The sequence below is a fragment of the Morus notabilis genome, unplaced genomic scaffold (genome assembly GCF_000414095.1).
Source record: "Morus notabilis unplaced genomic scaffold, ASM41409v2 Scaffold340, whole genome shotgun sequence".
NCBI lineage: Eukaryota > Viridiplantae > Streptophyta > Magnoliopsida > Rosales > Moraceae > Morus > Morus notabilis.
In genome coordinates, this window is record NW_010361284.1 from 38,196 (window position 1) to 52,778 (window position 14,583).

Here is a 14,583-nt window from a genome sequence, read left to right on the forward strand (position 1 = left end):
ATCATATTATATAATAAAATAATAATATTAGAGTTATTAATATAATTATGATATTATTTGTTACAATATTACTATTATATTATATTATATTACGAGTTTGAATTTTATATTGAGAATATTGTAAATTTTAAATTTTATTAGAGGTATTATGGGTATTATAAAAGTTTCATTAATTATACTATGCTGAAACCTGTACAATCTAAAAGCTAAAGTTGTCTTTAGACTGTTTCTGATTTTGGCTGTAGATTCTTGAAAAATTCTTCAAAAAGCACTTTTAAGGAGATTTACCAAACACTAAAATCAGCTTCTACTACAAGCAGAAACTAATTTTGAGAGAAAAAAATAATACCAAACTAAACCAAAATCTTATCATGAGTTATGGCGTATATATTATATATTTTATTAAATAAACACATGTAATATTTATTTTCAAACAAAATTAATGTTTTGTGGCTTTATTATTAAGTTTGATTTGCATATTATTTATTTTGTAAAATGTAATTTGATTTTGATTTAAATTTACAATCAATGTTTATTTAAAATTGCTATGATTTTAAAATATATAATTATCTTACATAGAGAATATGACGAGTATGAAAAAGATCTCTTTAATAAAAAATTTTTTACTCCTATCTCATCTCATCTAAAGTGAGATCATTTTGAAGACGGGATAAAGATGGGAATGTGGATCATTTTGAAAGGTGGAGCTGCCTTAGGCATGGGGGAGCAGCTCCCCTTTGCCCCAAAGGCTCCTCTTATTATTTAGGCCCAATTTTAAAAGATTTGGTTTTTATTTATTTATTTTTTTTGTCCCCTCAAATATTTTAAATGTCATCTTTACAAAACTTTTTGTCAAAAAATTTCAATTTTGCCTTAAATTTTGAATTTTAAATATATTCTTGTTAATTTGTTTAGTAAATATTCTTGTTAAAATTTTAAATGTAAAGTAAACTAAAAATTAACTATAATACCATAAAAATACACAAAATTTTCATATCTAAACTTTAAATATTTAGTCATCGTTCATTTTATCAATTTAAATTTTTAATTTTAATTTTACTACAGTTAAAATTTTTTATAAAATATTATATTTAATTTCTTTTACTATAATAAGCTACAATGAAAATTTTTTATAAAATATCACATTTAATTTGTTTACTGTAATAAAATTTTTTTACACAAAATCAATCTAATATCGAATCTATAAAAATGTTGAGTTCTTGTCCTGTTCATTTCGCTAATTCGAGTTTAGAATTCGAGTTTTGCTACAGTAAAAAACTCTCACAAACAATCACATCTAACTTTTTTACTACAGTAAAAAACTCTCACATAAAATTATATCTCAACTCGAATTAAAAACTCAAATCAGCGAACTAATCGGGTCTAGTTCACGCATCTTTAAAAAAACTCAGACTCGGCCACTGGATGAGACGGAAAATCCTATGTGAGTGTCCAACGTAGCAAAGTTTGCTTTTGACTTTCTGACAGCACGTTGGAACTTGGAATTTAGGAAAGCTACAATTATATCCAGCTCCACAACAATCCATCTTCCTTACTCAAAGGCTCAAAGCCAAACCTTTGTTAATGGAGTTTTATTATGTAGTAAAATTCTCAAACACAAACACTGACTAAATGACCATATCTAATGCTATTGTGCCGGCATTTTTCTTTTTGGTGCGAAACACTTTCGTAAGATTCATCAGTTTTTATTAACTCTCTCTGTCATCCTCTTGAAGAGAGACTAATGAAGATGTCGAATTTGAAGACCCTTTTGCTGATTCTGAGTCTGCTGCTAGTTCCTGTCGTTTTTTCAGAACCAGAAGCAGTTCAGCATTTGCTTCGTCGTTTGGACTCCAATAGAGCTCCTGCTTCACTCCAAGAAGCCGCTGCTCAAGCTCTTCTCAGCAGATTGCTTCCCACCCATGTTTCCAGTTTTGTCTTCAAGATTGTCCCCATGGTACTTTTTTTTCAGAAAAACTCTACTTTTTTTTAGAAAAAATTATCAATTTTTGTGTGTTGGTTTTTCTTTTTCTTTTTTTAGGTGTTACTTGATTAGTTTTCTAGTTTGATTCATCTGGGTGTCTTCAATTCCTCCATTTATTCTTTTCTCTGTTTGATCTTCCATCAAAATCTCGGTTAAAGTTTGTTTTTTTGGGTGCTTTATCTTGAATGGGAATCATGGTTTTCTGGGTAAAGTGAGAAATGTTGGAAAATAGTTAAAGGTTTGATTTTTGGAGTTCTGAATTTTTGCTGCCAACGCTTGCTAATGGTCATGTTTTTGCTTTCTTTAACAATTCTCTATGTGTGTGTGTGTTGCTAAAAGACTGGAATCTCAACATTCTGTGTAATAGTTATGAACATTGTCCAAATTGACAATTCATTCAAACATGACCTGAAACAAGTCTCCAAGATAGCTTGCACATTTTCCTGTTTTTGCGTTCTTTCTGTCTCTCTGTTTGATTGATGAGAAAAGACGGGACCTTTAAGATTTTGTATGATAGTGACGAACATGACCCAAATTAGAATCTCAATTTCATCCTAACATGACACAAATTAGTCTCCAACATATCATTTTGTGTTCCTTTACCTGAATAAACGATAATGCATCCTCTGATGCTTACTTGTTCCTTCTTTGTCTTTTTGAGTATTGTGTTGATTCTGTTATACTTAATTTAAGCTGACTCTCAATCTGGAATATCAGGATGTTTGTCATGGGCATAGTTGCTTTATTTTAGCCAATTACAACCTATCAAGCAAGCATGGGCCTGAAATAATGTATGTGAAATTTGGCTTCGTTAGTATTTCATGAAACTTTTCTTTTTTCTTTTGGGATATACTATGAGCTATCTGCATTTTGATTTTGTGGCTTTATTTTTGTAAATGATGCATATTCTTTTAGGATTAAAGGCACAACAGGAGTTGAACTTGCATCTGGCCTCCATTGGTATTTGAAGTATTGGTGTGGTGCTCATATTTCTTGGGACAAGACTGGTGGTGCCCAGATAGCTTCGATTCCCAATCCAGGCTCCCTCCCACCTGTAAAAGATGAGGGAGTCATGATTCAGCGACCGGTTCCGTGGAACTATTACCAAAATGTTGTTACATCTAGTTGTAAGTGTAGACTTTTTCTGCCAGTTTTCACTTATACCAAACTCTATCACCATATATTGTTTTAATACATCTCTAGATCATTCAAAGTTCGTTTTTCAAAAGAACAAATATACCAGGATTGCAACATTATTATGAAGTGAGGAAAGTTCATACTCAGTGTTCACTTACAATTTTGCGAGATGTGGTACTCTCAACTCGTTTCACATTGAACAGGAGGGCTGATATCAATAAATCGTATGTGGTGTGATATATTATGCAGATTCCTTTGTTTGGTGGGATTGGGAAAGATGGGAGAAAGAGACAGACTGGATGGCTCTTCAAGGGATTAACCTGCCTTTAGCATTTACCGGGCAAGAAGCCATTTGGCAGAAAGTTTTCATGGTGAATAATTATCGATTCTTCTCTGATCTTTTAGTGACTTTTGGATATAATTTACTATCTTGCGTAGAATTATTGTTAAAAAAAATATTCTTTTAATAGGACATGGATGCCTTGTCCTGTGGTCGTAAAAATAGTCCTCTCACAGTCTCACCTTCTTGACTTTTAAAGTTTGTTACTAAATCTTACATGCATGCTTCGTATTTCTGCTTAAGCATGTATGTAATAGATATTAGATCATGAAGCATGAATAATATAGCTCAAGAAACTTAGAGCCATTTCATGTTGTCAAGTTTTTTCTTGTGTAAACACTGTGAGTTTCTGATTAAATACTACAGTAGCATCGTCGGTCTCTTGTCTAATTGTTTGGCTTCAGTGTGATTTGACCATGAATTTTGTTTGTAGGATTTTAATATCAGTAAGAAAGATCTAAACGACTTCTTCGGTGGACCTGCTTTCCTTGCATGGGCTCGCATGGGAAATTTACATGCGTATGTACTGGAAACCCGCACTTTTTGCATTCCCTTTTGACCACTTATTTCACTCATATTGTTTTACCCTTGTGGATAATGATGCATATGGGAAATGTTGACATCCTTTTTAATGTTAAATTTACTGAAGGTTTAATTCGAATTTATTTGCATTCAATGTTTGTGAGTGTGTCTCTCCATCAGGACTGGAGTTAATGTGCTTAACAATCCATGAATAGTCCTTTTTGAACAGCCTGTTCATGGGTTTATTTGCTATCCTTTGCGTGTGCTATTGGTTTTTTCAACCTGAAATGTATGTGTTACAGGTGGGGCGGGCCATTATCACAAAATTGGTTGGATCAACAATTGCGTTTGCAGAAACAAATATTATCCCGGATGCTAGAGCTAGGCATGACTCCAGGTGATGTTGAGCTCTGCAATGGCCATTTACCTCTTGTCTTTTTCGGCTTCCATATAACTGCTGCTCTGCCTATTGAAGTAGAAATCATTCTACTTTGCTTGTCTCTATAAGATTAAGAAGATTTTTTTGAAACGGTCCTTTTCATGATGTGGCTCGTCATGTGTGTTCTCTTCTTTATTCCAGTGCTGCCATCATTCTCTGGAAACGTCCCGGCAAGTTTGAAGAAGATACGTCCTTCAGCTAACATTACTAAACTTGGGGATTGGTATTTTCACATTTCTTGTTAAATAACATGATAAGCAAACATCTATATAACGCGTACATGTTTCAGATGAGCCTTGTTCAAATCTTTTTGTATTTCCCAGCCTAATTCCAAGTTACGTTTCGAAATGAAAATATTTTCCTTTATATTTGCTTTCAAGTCAAAGCCAAGAACCATTCAACTCTCTGTATGTTTTAAGAATTTTATTTCTTGTTCTCATTTAGGAATACTGTTAACGGTGATCCTCGCTGGTGTTGTACATACCTTCTTGATCCTTCGGATCCTTTATTTGTTGAGCTTGGGGCGGCATTTATTAAACAACAAATTAAAGGTGTGTTTTATGCCTATTGCCTATACTTTGTGGCTACTTGCCAATATTAGCATTGATAATCTTGCACATTTTCTTCTTATAATTATGTGTGATTATGTAAACAGCAAGAATGAGATACATCAGTACACTAAAATTGTGAAGCTATAGATGATTATGATTATATGTAATTTCATATTTATAAAAATAAAAAAAGAAAATAATACACACACGATCTCATTTCATCTTCCAGTTGAGTACTTTTTTCTAATTTACATTTTGTATGCAATTTTGCAGAATATGGAGATGTCACAGACATTTACAACTGGTAACTTTTCACATTTACTTTATCAATGTTTAACAAACTAGACTTTTTTTCCCCCTTCTCAATTACCTTTTTACAATTAGCAGAATACTTCTCTATTGTGGTAGCTATGTTCCCTGACCACAATATTTTCAGCACTCATTACTTGTTATTGAACTTTTCGGATGAACAAACTCAACACTATGGACGTGATCTTTTGCAAAGACGTGATATTTCACGTTTGTTTACTACGTAGTTAGTGGAATGTTAATTACAGCTTTGGCTCTCTCAATAGTGAGGAAATTCTGAAATGCATCCATGTCTCAACGCAGTGATACATTTAATGAAAATTCTCCACCTACAACTGACCCTGCTTATATCTCATCACTTGGAGCTGCTGTGTATAAAGCAATGTCGGAAGGCGATAAAGATGCTGTTTGGTTAATGCAAGTATGTTTCTTAATTCTTCAAACCACTTCCCCTTTTCCCTTCTAGTAATTCACCACTGCCATCCTAAATATAGGATTATGTATCAAAACTATGACCTACGTGAATATTTTACTCAATCATAAATCACTTTTTCTGATATTCATATTCCATGTTTTGGCATGTTCACGTGATGTCCAAGATATCTTTTCTTGAAGAGAAAAGATGATCATGGCAGTTTTTAGCATAAAAATGAGATGATGAAGATATATTTTAGCGTAAATCTCCATATCAGGAGCTATGATGTCAGTAAAAGTGTCAAGCGCTGGTGTCTAAATTGTTTGTGATGCATGCTTCCACATACAGTCATTTTTTTTATAATGACACCGAACATAAACGAAAATTATTTAATATGCTGGTAGGTATCCCTATCAATAATTATCTAGTAGAAGACAATATTATAGATATAAAGAACAATCCGGATAGAAAAAATTTTGATTGGATGTTGTTGATTGTTTAATGATTTTGCAGGGTTGGCTCTTCTATTCGGACTCTGCCTTTTGGAAGCCACCTCAAATGAAAGTACGTGTATAAAATATTGTGAAAGTTACCATATTTCTTTCCTAGTTACTAATGCTAAGTGCAATAACATGCATGCTTACATTTTTTTTTCCTTTGATTAATTTCAATATGCTGACCTTTGCAGGCCCTTCTACATTCTGTTCCATTTGGGAAAATGATAGTTCTTGATTTATTTGCTGACTCAAAACCAATTTGGAAAACGTCCTCTCAATTTTATGGCACTCCTTATGTATGGTAATTGGCTCCCTAATGATGATCTCTTGTTTATATTTGACTAAGATGTACAACAGTTGAAACATCCCTCTTAACTAATTAATTATGTCCCCCGTTTTTTTTTCTTTTTTTCTTTTTTTTCCCCTTTTTTTGCAATATGATATGAAACATCTTTAGAAACTTATACTTTCCGAAGACTCGGTGAACCTTTAATTTGCACCAGGTGCCTATTGCATAATTTTGGTGGAAACATTGAAATGTATGGCATATTGGATGCGGTCTCTTCTGGTCCAGTTGACGCTCGTATCAGCAACAATTCTACCATGGTATCACAATTGCCTTGTGAAAAAATTCACACAAACTTTTATTATATTCCATGCACATATGAATTATAAACCGTGAAAGAGACGTTCTTTTTTGTTTTCCTAAAGCATACTTAATAACTTGCAAATAAAATAATAGGTTGGTGTTGGCATGTGCATGGAAGGAATAGAGCACAATCCGGTTGTTTATGAATTGATGTCCGAAATGGCATTTCGCAGCCAAAAAGTTAAAGTTCAGGTAAAGCTGCTAAGCTTGCTTTTCACCTAAACAGGTCGAACAGTCAATTGAAAGTGTTAGACTTATCAAAACTTGTCAAATGATGAATGCTATATGAATAAGATTTAACTCTTATTTCTTTTAAAAGGAATGGCTCAAGCTTTATTCCCATAGACGCTATGGTAAAGCAGTTCATGAAGTTGAGGCAGCTTGGGAAATTCTTCATCAGACAATCTATAATTGTACTGACGGGATCGCTGTATGTTTTACACCTATTATTTGGAGTTTAGTATTAGTTATCATCTTATGGCTAAGCATCATAATTATAGTCATAACTTGTTTCAGGACCATAACACAGATTTTATAGTAAAATTTCCAGACTGGGATCCAGAACCAAATCATAAATCCAACACTCCGAAACGGAACCGGATGCAAATGATTTTGGATCTAGATGTGAAAAGAAGATTCCTACTCCAAGATAGTAGCTCTGAGTTGCCCCAAGCTCATTTATGGTATTCTACTCCGGAAGTGATCAATGCTTTAAAATTATTCATTGATGCCGGTACTAATTTTTCTGGAAGCCTTACATTTAGGTAAATTGCGTTACTAACATGCTTTCCTTCCCAAAAATAATAATAATCATAGTAATAAAAATAAAAACCATACTTGTACTGTGCAGTTTTGAATGTCAGATCCTTATCTAATTCTGTTAAATACGTGCTTTCTTTTTTTGTTCTGACATGATTTTGGCGTGACTGACAATTTGAAACTAAACAAGAGTCTAATTGTACCCTATGACAGAATTGTCCGTAATTGCATGTTCTTTTTTGTACAATAAATAGATGGTTTATGAGGAGAAATTAATTTCTGATTGAGCATAATATCATAATGGCAGATATGACTTGGTTGACTTGACACGCCAAGCGCTGTCAAAGCTCGCAAACCAAGTGTATACCAATGCAGTGATTGCTTTCCGAGAGAAGGATGTGGATGCTTGTAGATACCATGGTCAGAAATTTGTTCAACTCATAAAGGATATCGATATGCTTCTTGCATCTGACGATAATTTCTTGCTTGGAACCTGGCTTGAAAGTGCAAAGAAGCTGGCTGTTGATCCTCATGAAAGGCGACAAGTAAGAGCCCGTGTTATTCCTTCTTGGGATTACTTTTAGCATAAAGTAATTGTTGGAACTAGCATAACTTATTTGAGCCATGAAATTTAGACGTAACATTGTCTCAATAAATTCCTTAATGAGGTCTCAACTACACATTTTCCCTTTACAGTTTTCATATATTTATGTAAAGTCATTTAGTCTGCTTAGAAGAAAGGCTCTCTAAATTTTCTTTTCAACAACTGGTTATACCTTTTTGCTTTAGTTATTTTTGTTGTGCATAAGAAGGTGGCTTAAGTTGTCACCTATTGGGTTTGTCTTTGATCTTTTTTTTTGGCCGTGTTCTTTCTATTTTCTTCGCCTCCATCAGGAGAGTCAAATTTCTTGTGGACAACTTTCTCTGGTGATAGGAGCAACATTTAATTCCTATGAAAATAGAATATAAATTTTGAAAAAAATTTTATAGGAAAAAAAATACCATGTCAATGCTGCAGAGTTCTACACTGCCAGCTTTTCATCAAGTTTTATTACATTTGTTTTTTTTTTTTTTTGGTTCCTATATAACTGAAATGAGGTTTGACAGTCTAAAATCTATACATATTGTTGTGTAGTTTTTTGTCCCCTACCATAGAATTTCCGTAAAAGTGATTGACTGATGGATTCTATGTTCTCCTTCAGTACGAGTGGAATGCGAGAACACAGGTGACAATGTGGTATGATAACACAAAAACTAATCAAAGCAAGCTTCATGACTATGGTAATGTTAAATATGCTTATGTGGTGGCTATATAACTCAATTTTCATGGTTTTTATCTTATCTTACTTTACGTTTGTCCTTGTCATCAGCAAATAAGTTCTGGAGCGGGCTGCTCGAAAGCTACTATCTACCGCGAGCTTCGTCCTATTTCAATTACCTGTTGAAAAGCTTGACAGAAAATAAGAAGTTCAAATTAGAGGATTGGAGAAGAGAGTGGATATTATTTTCAAATAATTGGCAAGAAGGTACAGGGATTTATCCAGTGAAGGCCAAAGGAGATGCGCTTGCCATCTCTGAATTGTTGTATCAAAAATATTTCAGTTGAAAAGTTGGTTTCTTTAGCTTCTCATACTGCTACTTTTGAACCCTTCAAACTTTTGGGGTGTTTATATCCAATTAAATAAATTTGTCTTTTCACATAAATAGAAAGGAACCGCTTCAATATTTGGACAAATACAGACTTACCAAATTTACAAATCATCCAGGACTTGGTTTCATTCCAATTCCTTTAATTTAAACCAACTTTATAATGAAAACTCTTGTTATATAGTATTACTACAGCCAATGAGATTGAATGTAAATAGACAATGGCAAAAATTGGTGGTTCACAGAAGTGCATCACATCTGATATATCCTTTAGTCAACTACAGTGTCTGGAGAGAATTTACATCAATGACTAATCATACAGGTGGGGGTAAAAAAAAATAGATTACAGGTAATATGAATGGTAAGTCTTTTTCCTCAAAGCTGCAGAGACGCGTGCAAGGATATCCAAAAAAGGGTAGTTCAATGTCGACAAAGTGTGTATGAATCTTCCCACGAAACAATCGGTCTCACTCTTGTGAGTTGAGACGAGGACAACCCATGAAATAGAGTGTCGCAATGTTTTTACCTATTGAACTGCGTAATTTTATACTAGCTCCATTAGAAGTGGGTCCCCAGCTGCCATGAGTCTTATCAGCTCTAGGAATTCCACCTCATTGGACACAGTCCAAGGGTAGATAGCCGGTACTTGTGCAGAATAAGAGTTGGAAGAGTTCGCAGACAATACCTCTGGCTTGTAGACCATTTTAGAGAAAACGAAGTCAAATTGTTGGGGCAAGTCCATTGCCATGAAAAACATTGGAATTGCTACCTTGTGGTGCATTTTGAAATTGCCCACAAGGCCTACAAGATCTACAAAATCCCCGACAAACCGCCGAGGAACATAGAACACCTCTGAATTACAGATCGCAAGAGTGTGCTTGCTTGTGCTACTCGCCTTGTAGGTGACCTGGAAGTGAACCGGCATAGTGCTCACAACTTTCTTAACCATGTCAGCTTGTTTCGAAAACCACATTGAATCCTTGACATTGGTTGGGACAGTAATCCAAGACTGAGGCACCTAAAACAGGTAAGAAGATCAGGCTTTGATTGTTCAGAAGCTGAAATCAGGTGCTTGAGATTTACATTACCTTATTAGTGATCCATAGCTTGGATTTGTCTGCTTGGTGTAAGTTCCAGTAGTTTAGAACCGTATTGTCCTGGAGAAACAAGAACCCTTCTGCAGTAGTAAACCTGTCGAATATCTTGGGCAAATACCTGTATTCCACTCATGACATGTTAGAAGCAAAGAGAGAAACAGATTAAACAAGAGTTATCAGGTTAAGTCTTGGTCAAGAAAAGCAAGAATCGTATCCCATCAATTAGCAACGAACACAAGGCCAAAGCAGGTTCATATGCATGGTTTTAATGTCAAGTATGCCTTTTCAGGGGTAATTTAACAAGTTCTGCAAATAGTTACTTTCAGAACAAGATGGAAAAGAAAGATAAAAAGAATAAGGAAAAAGTTTATTGAGGGGCAATCATCCAAAGATGTTGCAGCAAGAAACACTAGTACAACATGCAATAGGAACTTCAAAAACCAAAATTGTTATAACTTGTGAAAAAAGACCTACTTTTGAATGGAAAAGCATAAGAACGTAACTTTTATCGGTATAGACTATTGCTATTTCACATGGATGTAAAAGGAAAACTTATCAAAACTTATCAAATGCTATATGACTGGAATTTAACTCTATTGCTTTTAAAAGGTGCTTCAGTAGAAAACCATGAAATGAACAGAAATACTAAACTACACTAGAAGGAAAAACACGAATGTTCGTCAAAGTAGGTGAGAAAAACTTACTTGTATACTTCATCCAGTGAAGCTTGCTCCACAGCTAGATCTTCATTAGCTTTTTCAGACAGAATCACCACGGTTTTAAATATCCTTCCGTAAAGCAATCTCCACTCTAAGGAAGTTCCTTCTACAGACCCACTCACAAACATTATCAGCACAATGTTACCAAAATTCTTCTTCCACCGGACCAAGTTCCCAATCTCATAATTCACCATCTCCGATTCCTCGACACCAAGATGCACAGAAGGCAGTTTTTGAGGAACAAACTCCTTCAAATCCGCATGGCTGATAGTTGTTCCGGCCTCACCCACCGCTACCGCCTTCAACCTTGGTTGACTGTACCCAACAGCAAGCAAGTCCTCCAGCCAAGCTACAGTGAACTTCACATCTTGCTCGGTCCAAAACCCTTCTTTTGCCATTGAAAAGCTCAAATCCACAATTTTTTCAAACAACTTGCCCTTATCCGATCTCCAAGAAACCAAAAACTTAATTAACCGACCAACATTGACATGAAGATCCTTCTCCTCCACAAACGGGTAGGCTTCAATCTTATCCTCTCTATACAATGTAGGTGGATAAACCACAACATTTCCACCAACTTCCCACAAAATCCTCTGTGCCCAATAACCCCTCAACACATCAGAAGCCATCGAACTAACCGAAACCGGAAGCATTAAGCCCCAAAACGCATTGTAATGAAACAAAGTATTGAAAGAATTCAGTGGCACCATTACACCTTGTGGTAAAGCAACTTTTGGGGCATGCCCATCAAACCTTATATCGAATGATTCCGAACCCAACTTTCTAGTGAAATAAAAAAAAGAATCCACATCAGGCAATCCATTAGACAAACCCTGCTGAACATATTGCATCCCACCAAACACTAAATTGTAAAACTCCTCATGCCAAACCTCACCAACATTCTCTAAAGGCAATCCCCTCGGCCAAACCGAGCGTTGCCCGAAATGAACGTAAGGATTCACAACACTCCTATTAGCATTCTTCCTATTGTACTGCAAAATCCTCTCTTGCATTACATCCACATTAGACAATTTCAAATCGAAATGCTTACTGAGATCTCCGCCGATGATTTCCCCGCGATCGTCGCCGTCGAAGATCATTTTCGCGCCGTGCTGAATCGCGAAAAGGTAACCGGCGCTCTTCCTAACATAGGAATCATAAGGAAGGTGATCCAAAACTCGAAAACCCAGATTGGCTTGGTCCTCCAAGGACAAAAAGATCGCACCTTTAAGGCTCCAATCCGAAGGGGTCTTCGAATTCCCGACGGCTAAAACTTGCCACCCTTTTGTCCTGACAAGCTTTCGAAGCGGATCGGAGGGGTAATCGGAGACGGAGACGACAATCCAGCGGTCGGAGGTGAAGGAGGAGTAAGGCGAGGACTTATCTGAAATGGGTTTGATTGAATTGAAATTGGGTTTTGGGAAATGGAGAGGGAAATGGTGGTTTTTGTTGGAGTGGGATTTGAAGCAGAAGAAAGTGGGGGAGGAGTCGTCGGAGGTGGCGGAGTGGAGGAAGAAGAAGAGGGCGGCGATGGTGAAGGTGAGGATGGAAATGGCGGCGAGTTTGATGAGGTTGATGGAGGAGAGCCATTTGGAGAATCCGAGGTTTTGTTGGTGGTGGTGGTGGTTGTCGGAGAAGTGGTCGGAAAGTTTGTGTTTTTTTGAGGTTGTGTTTGTGGAGCGGTCTTGTTGGACCAACATTATATTGTTTGATTTGGATATGGAAAAACAAAACAAAAAAAACAACAAACAACAAACAAAAAACAAAACAAAACTTGTTTTTGGTTAATTTCTGAGGTGGGTTTTGAGTTTTGTTTGAGTTTGAAGTTTCAGTTTGTGTTGATGCAGAAGAAACTTTTGGGAGCTCAATCAAACTGAGCTGTTTTTTTTTTTTGTGCTCTTCATCAGTGTTCTGTTCTGAGATTATCTAAACTCAGCAGTTGCACCACGTGATTTTTTTATTTTTTTTCATTTTAGGAGCTGCCGACAGAAGTACGAAGGAGAATCATATTGAACCCTCTATTTTACTTAATTACAAAGACACCCATTTGATCAAATGTTTACATTTGGGGTAGGTCTACCAAACGTAAATAAATACAATGTGAAAGATAATAGGATTGAAAATATAATAATAATAAGATTAAAGGCTATTGATTCTTTTTTAAGTGTTTACTTGATAATTAAATTATCTCTAATATAAATGTTAATGTTAATGTTATATTTACTATAAAAAAATATAATATAGTATGTTATTTTGATTTTGATTTTAATTCATAATTCTATTTAAAATACTAAATTTAGGGCCGTTTAGTTCGTTGATTCGAGTTTTTAATTCGAGTTGAGATGTGATTTTATGTGATAGCTTTTTACTGTAGCAAAAAAGTTAGATGTGACTGTTTGTGAGAACTTTTTACTGTAGCAAAACTCGAATTCTAAACTCGAATCAGCAAAATGAATAGGGCTTTCTCCCCTAATTATTAAGTTTTGAAAATAGTAAAAGTAAACTTTTATATTTAAAATAATTTAAAAATGTAAAAATTGCAATGATTATATGAAAAAATAAACATTTCAACCAATCACAATCAAATGTTAAATTTCTCATATGCTATACTTGATGAGAAAATTGTCACAAAGTATTGCATATAAAAAATTTAGCACAACAAATAGTACTGTATTAGTGTGTTTTTTGCACTCAAATTTAGCAATTGGCACATTAATTAAACATTGAATTGAATATGCTTTTAGATGGTGTAATTGGAAACAATCATATTCTCTTTCTTATGTTTACTAAAATTAAGAATAATAATGTTATAAATGTAATCATTAAAATGTCTTTTTACACAATTAAATAGTTATTGACTATATATAGAGTAATTCATTAAAGGTAAAAAGTAAATTTAGGAGACGTTTTGTTCATGGATTAGAACCATGTGATTATAATTATTTTCAATTTACATGTATTTTTTGTGAGAGAAAATACTATAGCGAACCACGAACCATGATTCAAATCAGGGAACGAATCTAGGTACCAAACATCCTCTTAGCATTCATTCTATTTGACAAGGTATCAATACTAAGGGGTGCAAAAATTGACATTTTCTTTTCTCATTCTTTATATTATATGCTAAATCTCCATTACTGATTTTTTAAGTAAATACATTATTAAATGGAAAAGAAAATCACTTCTCAGAGAAATCATCATTCTTTATATTATATGAGAACCACTAAATCTATATTATTGATTTTATAAGTAAATACATTACTAAATGAAAAAGAAAATCACTCATCACTTTTTCTTTTCTTTTGAGGCAAAGTAAACACGCAATTGGTTTTAATCCATGATAATGTTTTATAATTGTGAACATGCAGTTATAACATTATTAAGAAAAAAAATCACTGAGCATTATTTTTAGTGACGAAACAAGAATAAAAATATCATTTTAAGCAAGGATATTTTCATAATATAAGAAGTATTTAATTCTCAAATTGCATCTTTCTATGTTTCACTAACAAAAACGA

The 14,583-nt window shown here is 34.4% G+C and overlaps 2 protein-coding genes across 2 annotated transcripts; one reads left to right on the top strand and one right to left on the bottom strand.

Moving 5' to 3' along the window:
• The first annotated feature begins 1,558 nt into the window (after positions 1-1,558).
• Positions 1,559-9,306, top strand: LOC21388169 (alpha-N-acetylglucosaminidase). The gene is made up of 19 exons (XM_010099137.2): positions 1,559-1,957; positions 2,702-2,775; positions 2,900-3,111; positions 3,371-3,492; positions 3,895-3,980; positions 4,286-4,380; positions 4,564-4,645; positions 4,867-4,973; positions 5,247-5,277; positions 5,586-5,703; positions 6,211-6,261; positions 6,386-6,495; positions 6,698-6,800; positions 6,937-7,035; positions 7,163-7,273; positions 7,360-7,607; positions 7,910-8,147; positions 8,805-8,883; positions 8,973-9,306. The coding sequence occupies exons 1-19, from the start codon at positions 1,745-1,747 to the stop codon at positions 9,206-9,208; spliced, it is 2,415 nt and encodes an 804-aa protein (XP_010097439.2). The 5' UTR covers positions 1,559-1,744; the 3' UTR covers positions 9,209-9,306.
• Positions 9,307-9,487: 181 nt separating this feature from the next.
• On the bottom strand, positions 9,488-12,986 carry LOC21388170 (probable glycosyltransferase STELLO1). The gene is made up of 3 exons (XM_010099138.2): positions 11,051-12,986; positions 10,338-10,464; positions 9,488-10,267 (listed from the first exon to the last, which is right to left on the bottom strand). The coding sequence occupies exons 1-3, from the start codon at positions 12,763-12,765 to the stop codon at positions 9,794-9,796; spliced, it is 2,316 nt and encodes a 771-aa protein (XP_010097440.1). The 5' UTR covers positions 12,766-12,986; the 3' UTR covers positions 9,488-9,793.
• Between the last annotated feature and the right edge of the window lie 1,597 nt (positions 12,987-14,583).

Excerpts from the sequence above, each read along its gene's own strand:
- LOC21388169 (XM_010099137.2), top strand. The coding sequence starts at position 1,745 with ATGAAGATGTCGAATTTGAAGACCCTTTTGCTGATTCTGAGTCTGCTG. Across the intron at positions 2,776-2,899 it reads AAGCATGGGCCTGAAATAAT|GATTAAAGGCACAACAGGAG; the intron begins GTATGTGAAATT and ends ATATTCTTTTAG. Across the intron at positions 6,801-6,936 it reads TCAGCAACAATTCTACCATG|GTTGGTGTTGGCATGTGCAT; the intron begins GTATCACAATTG and ends ATAAAATAATAG.
- LOC21388170 (XM_010099138.2), bottom strand. The coding sequence starts at position 12,765 with ATGTTGGTCCAACAAGACCGCTCCACAAACACAACCTCAAAAAAACAC. Across the intron at positions 10,465-11,050 it reads TCACTGGATGAAGTATACAA|GTATTTGCCCAAGATATTCG; the intron begins GTAAGTTTTTCT and ends AGTGGAATACAG. Across the intron at positions 10,268-10,337 it reads AGCTATGGATCACTAATAAG|GTGCCTCAGTCTTGGATTAC; the intron begins GTAATGTAAATC and ends TACCTGTTTTAG.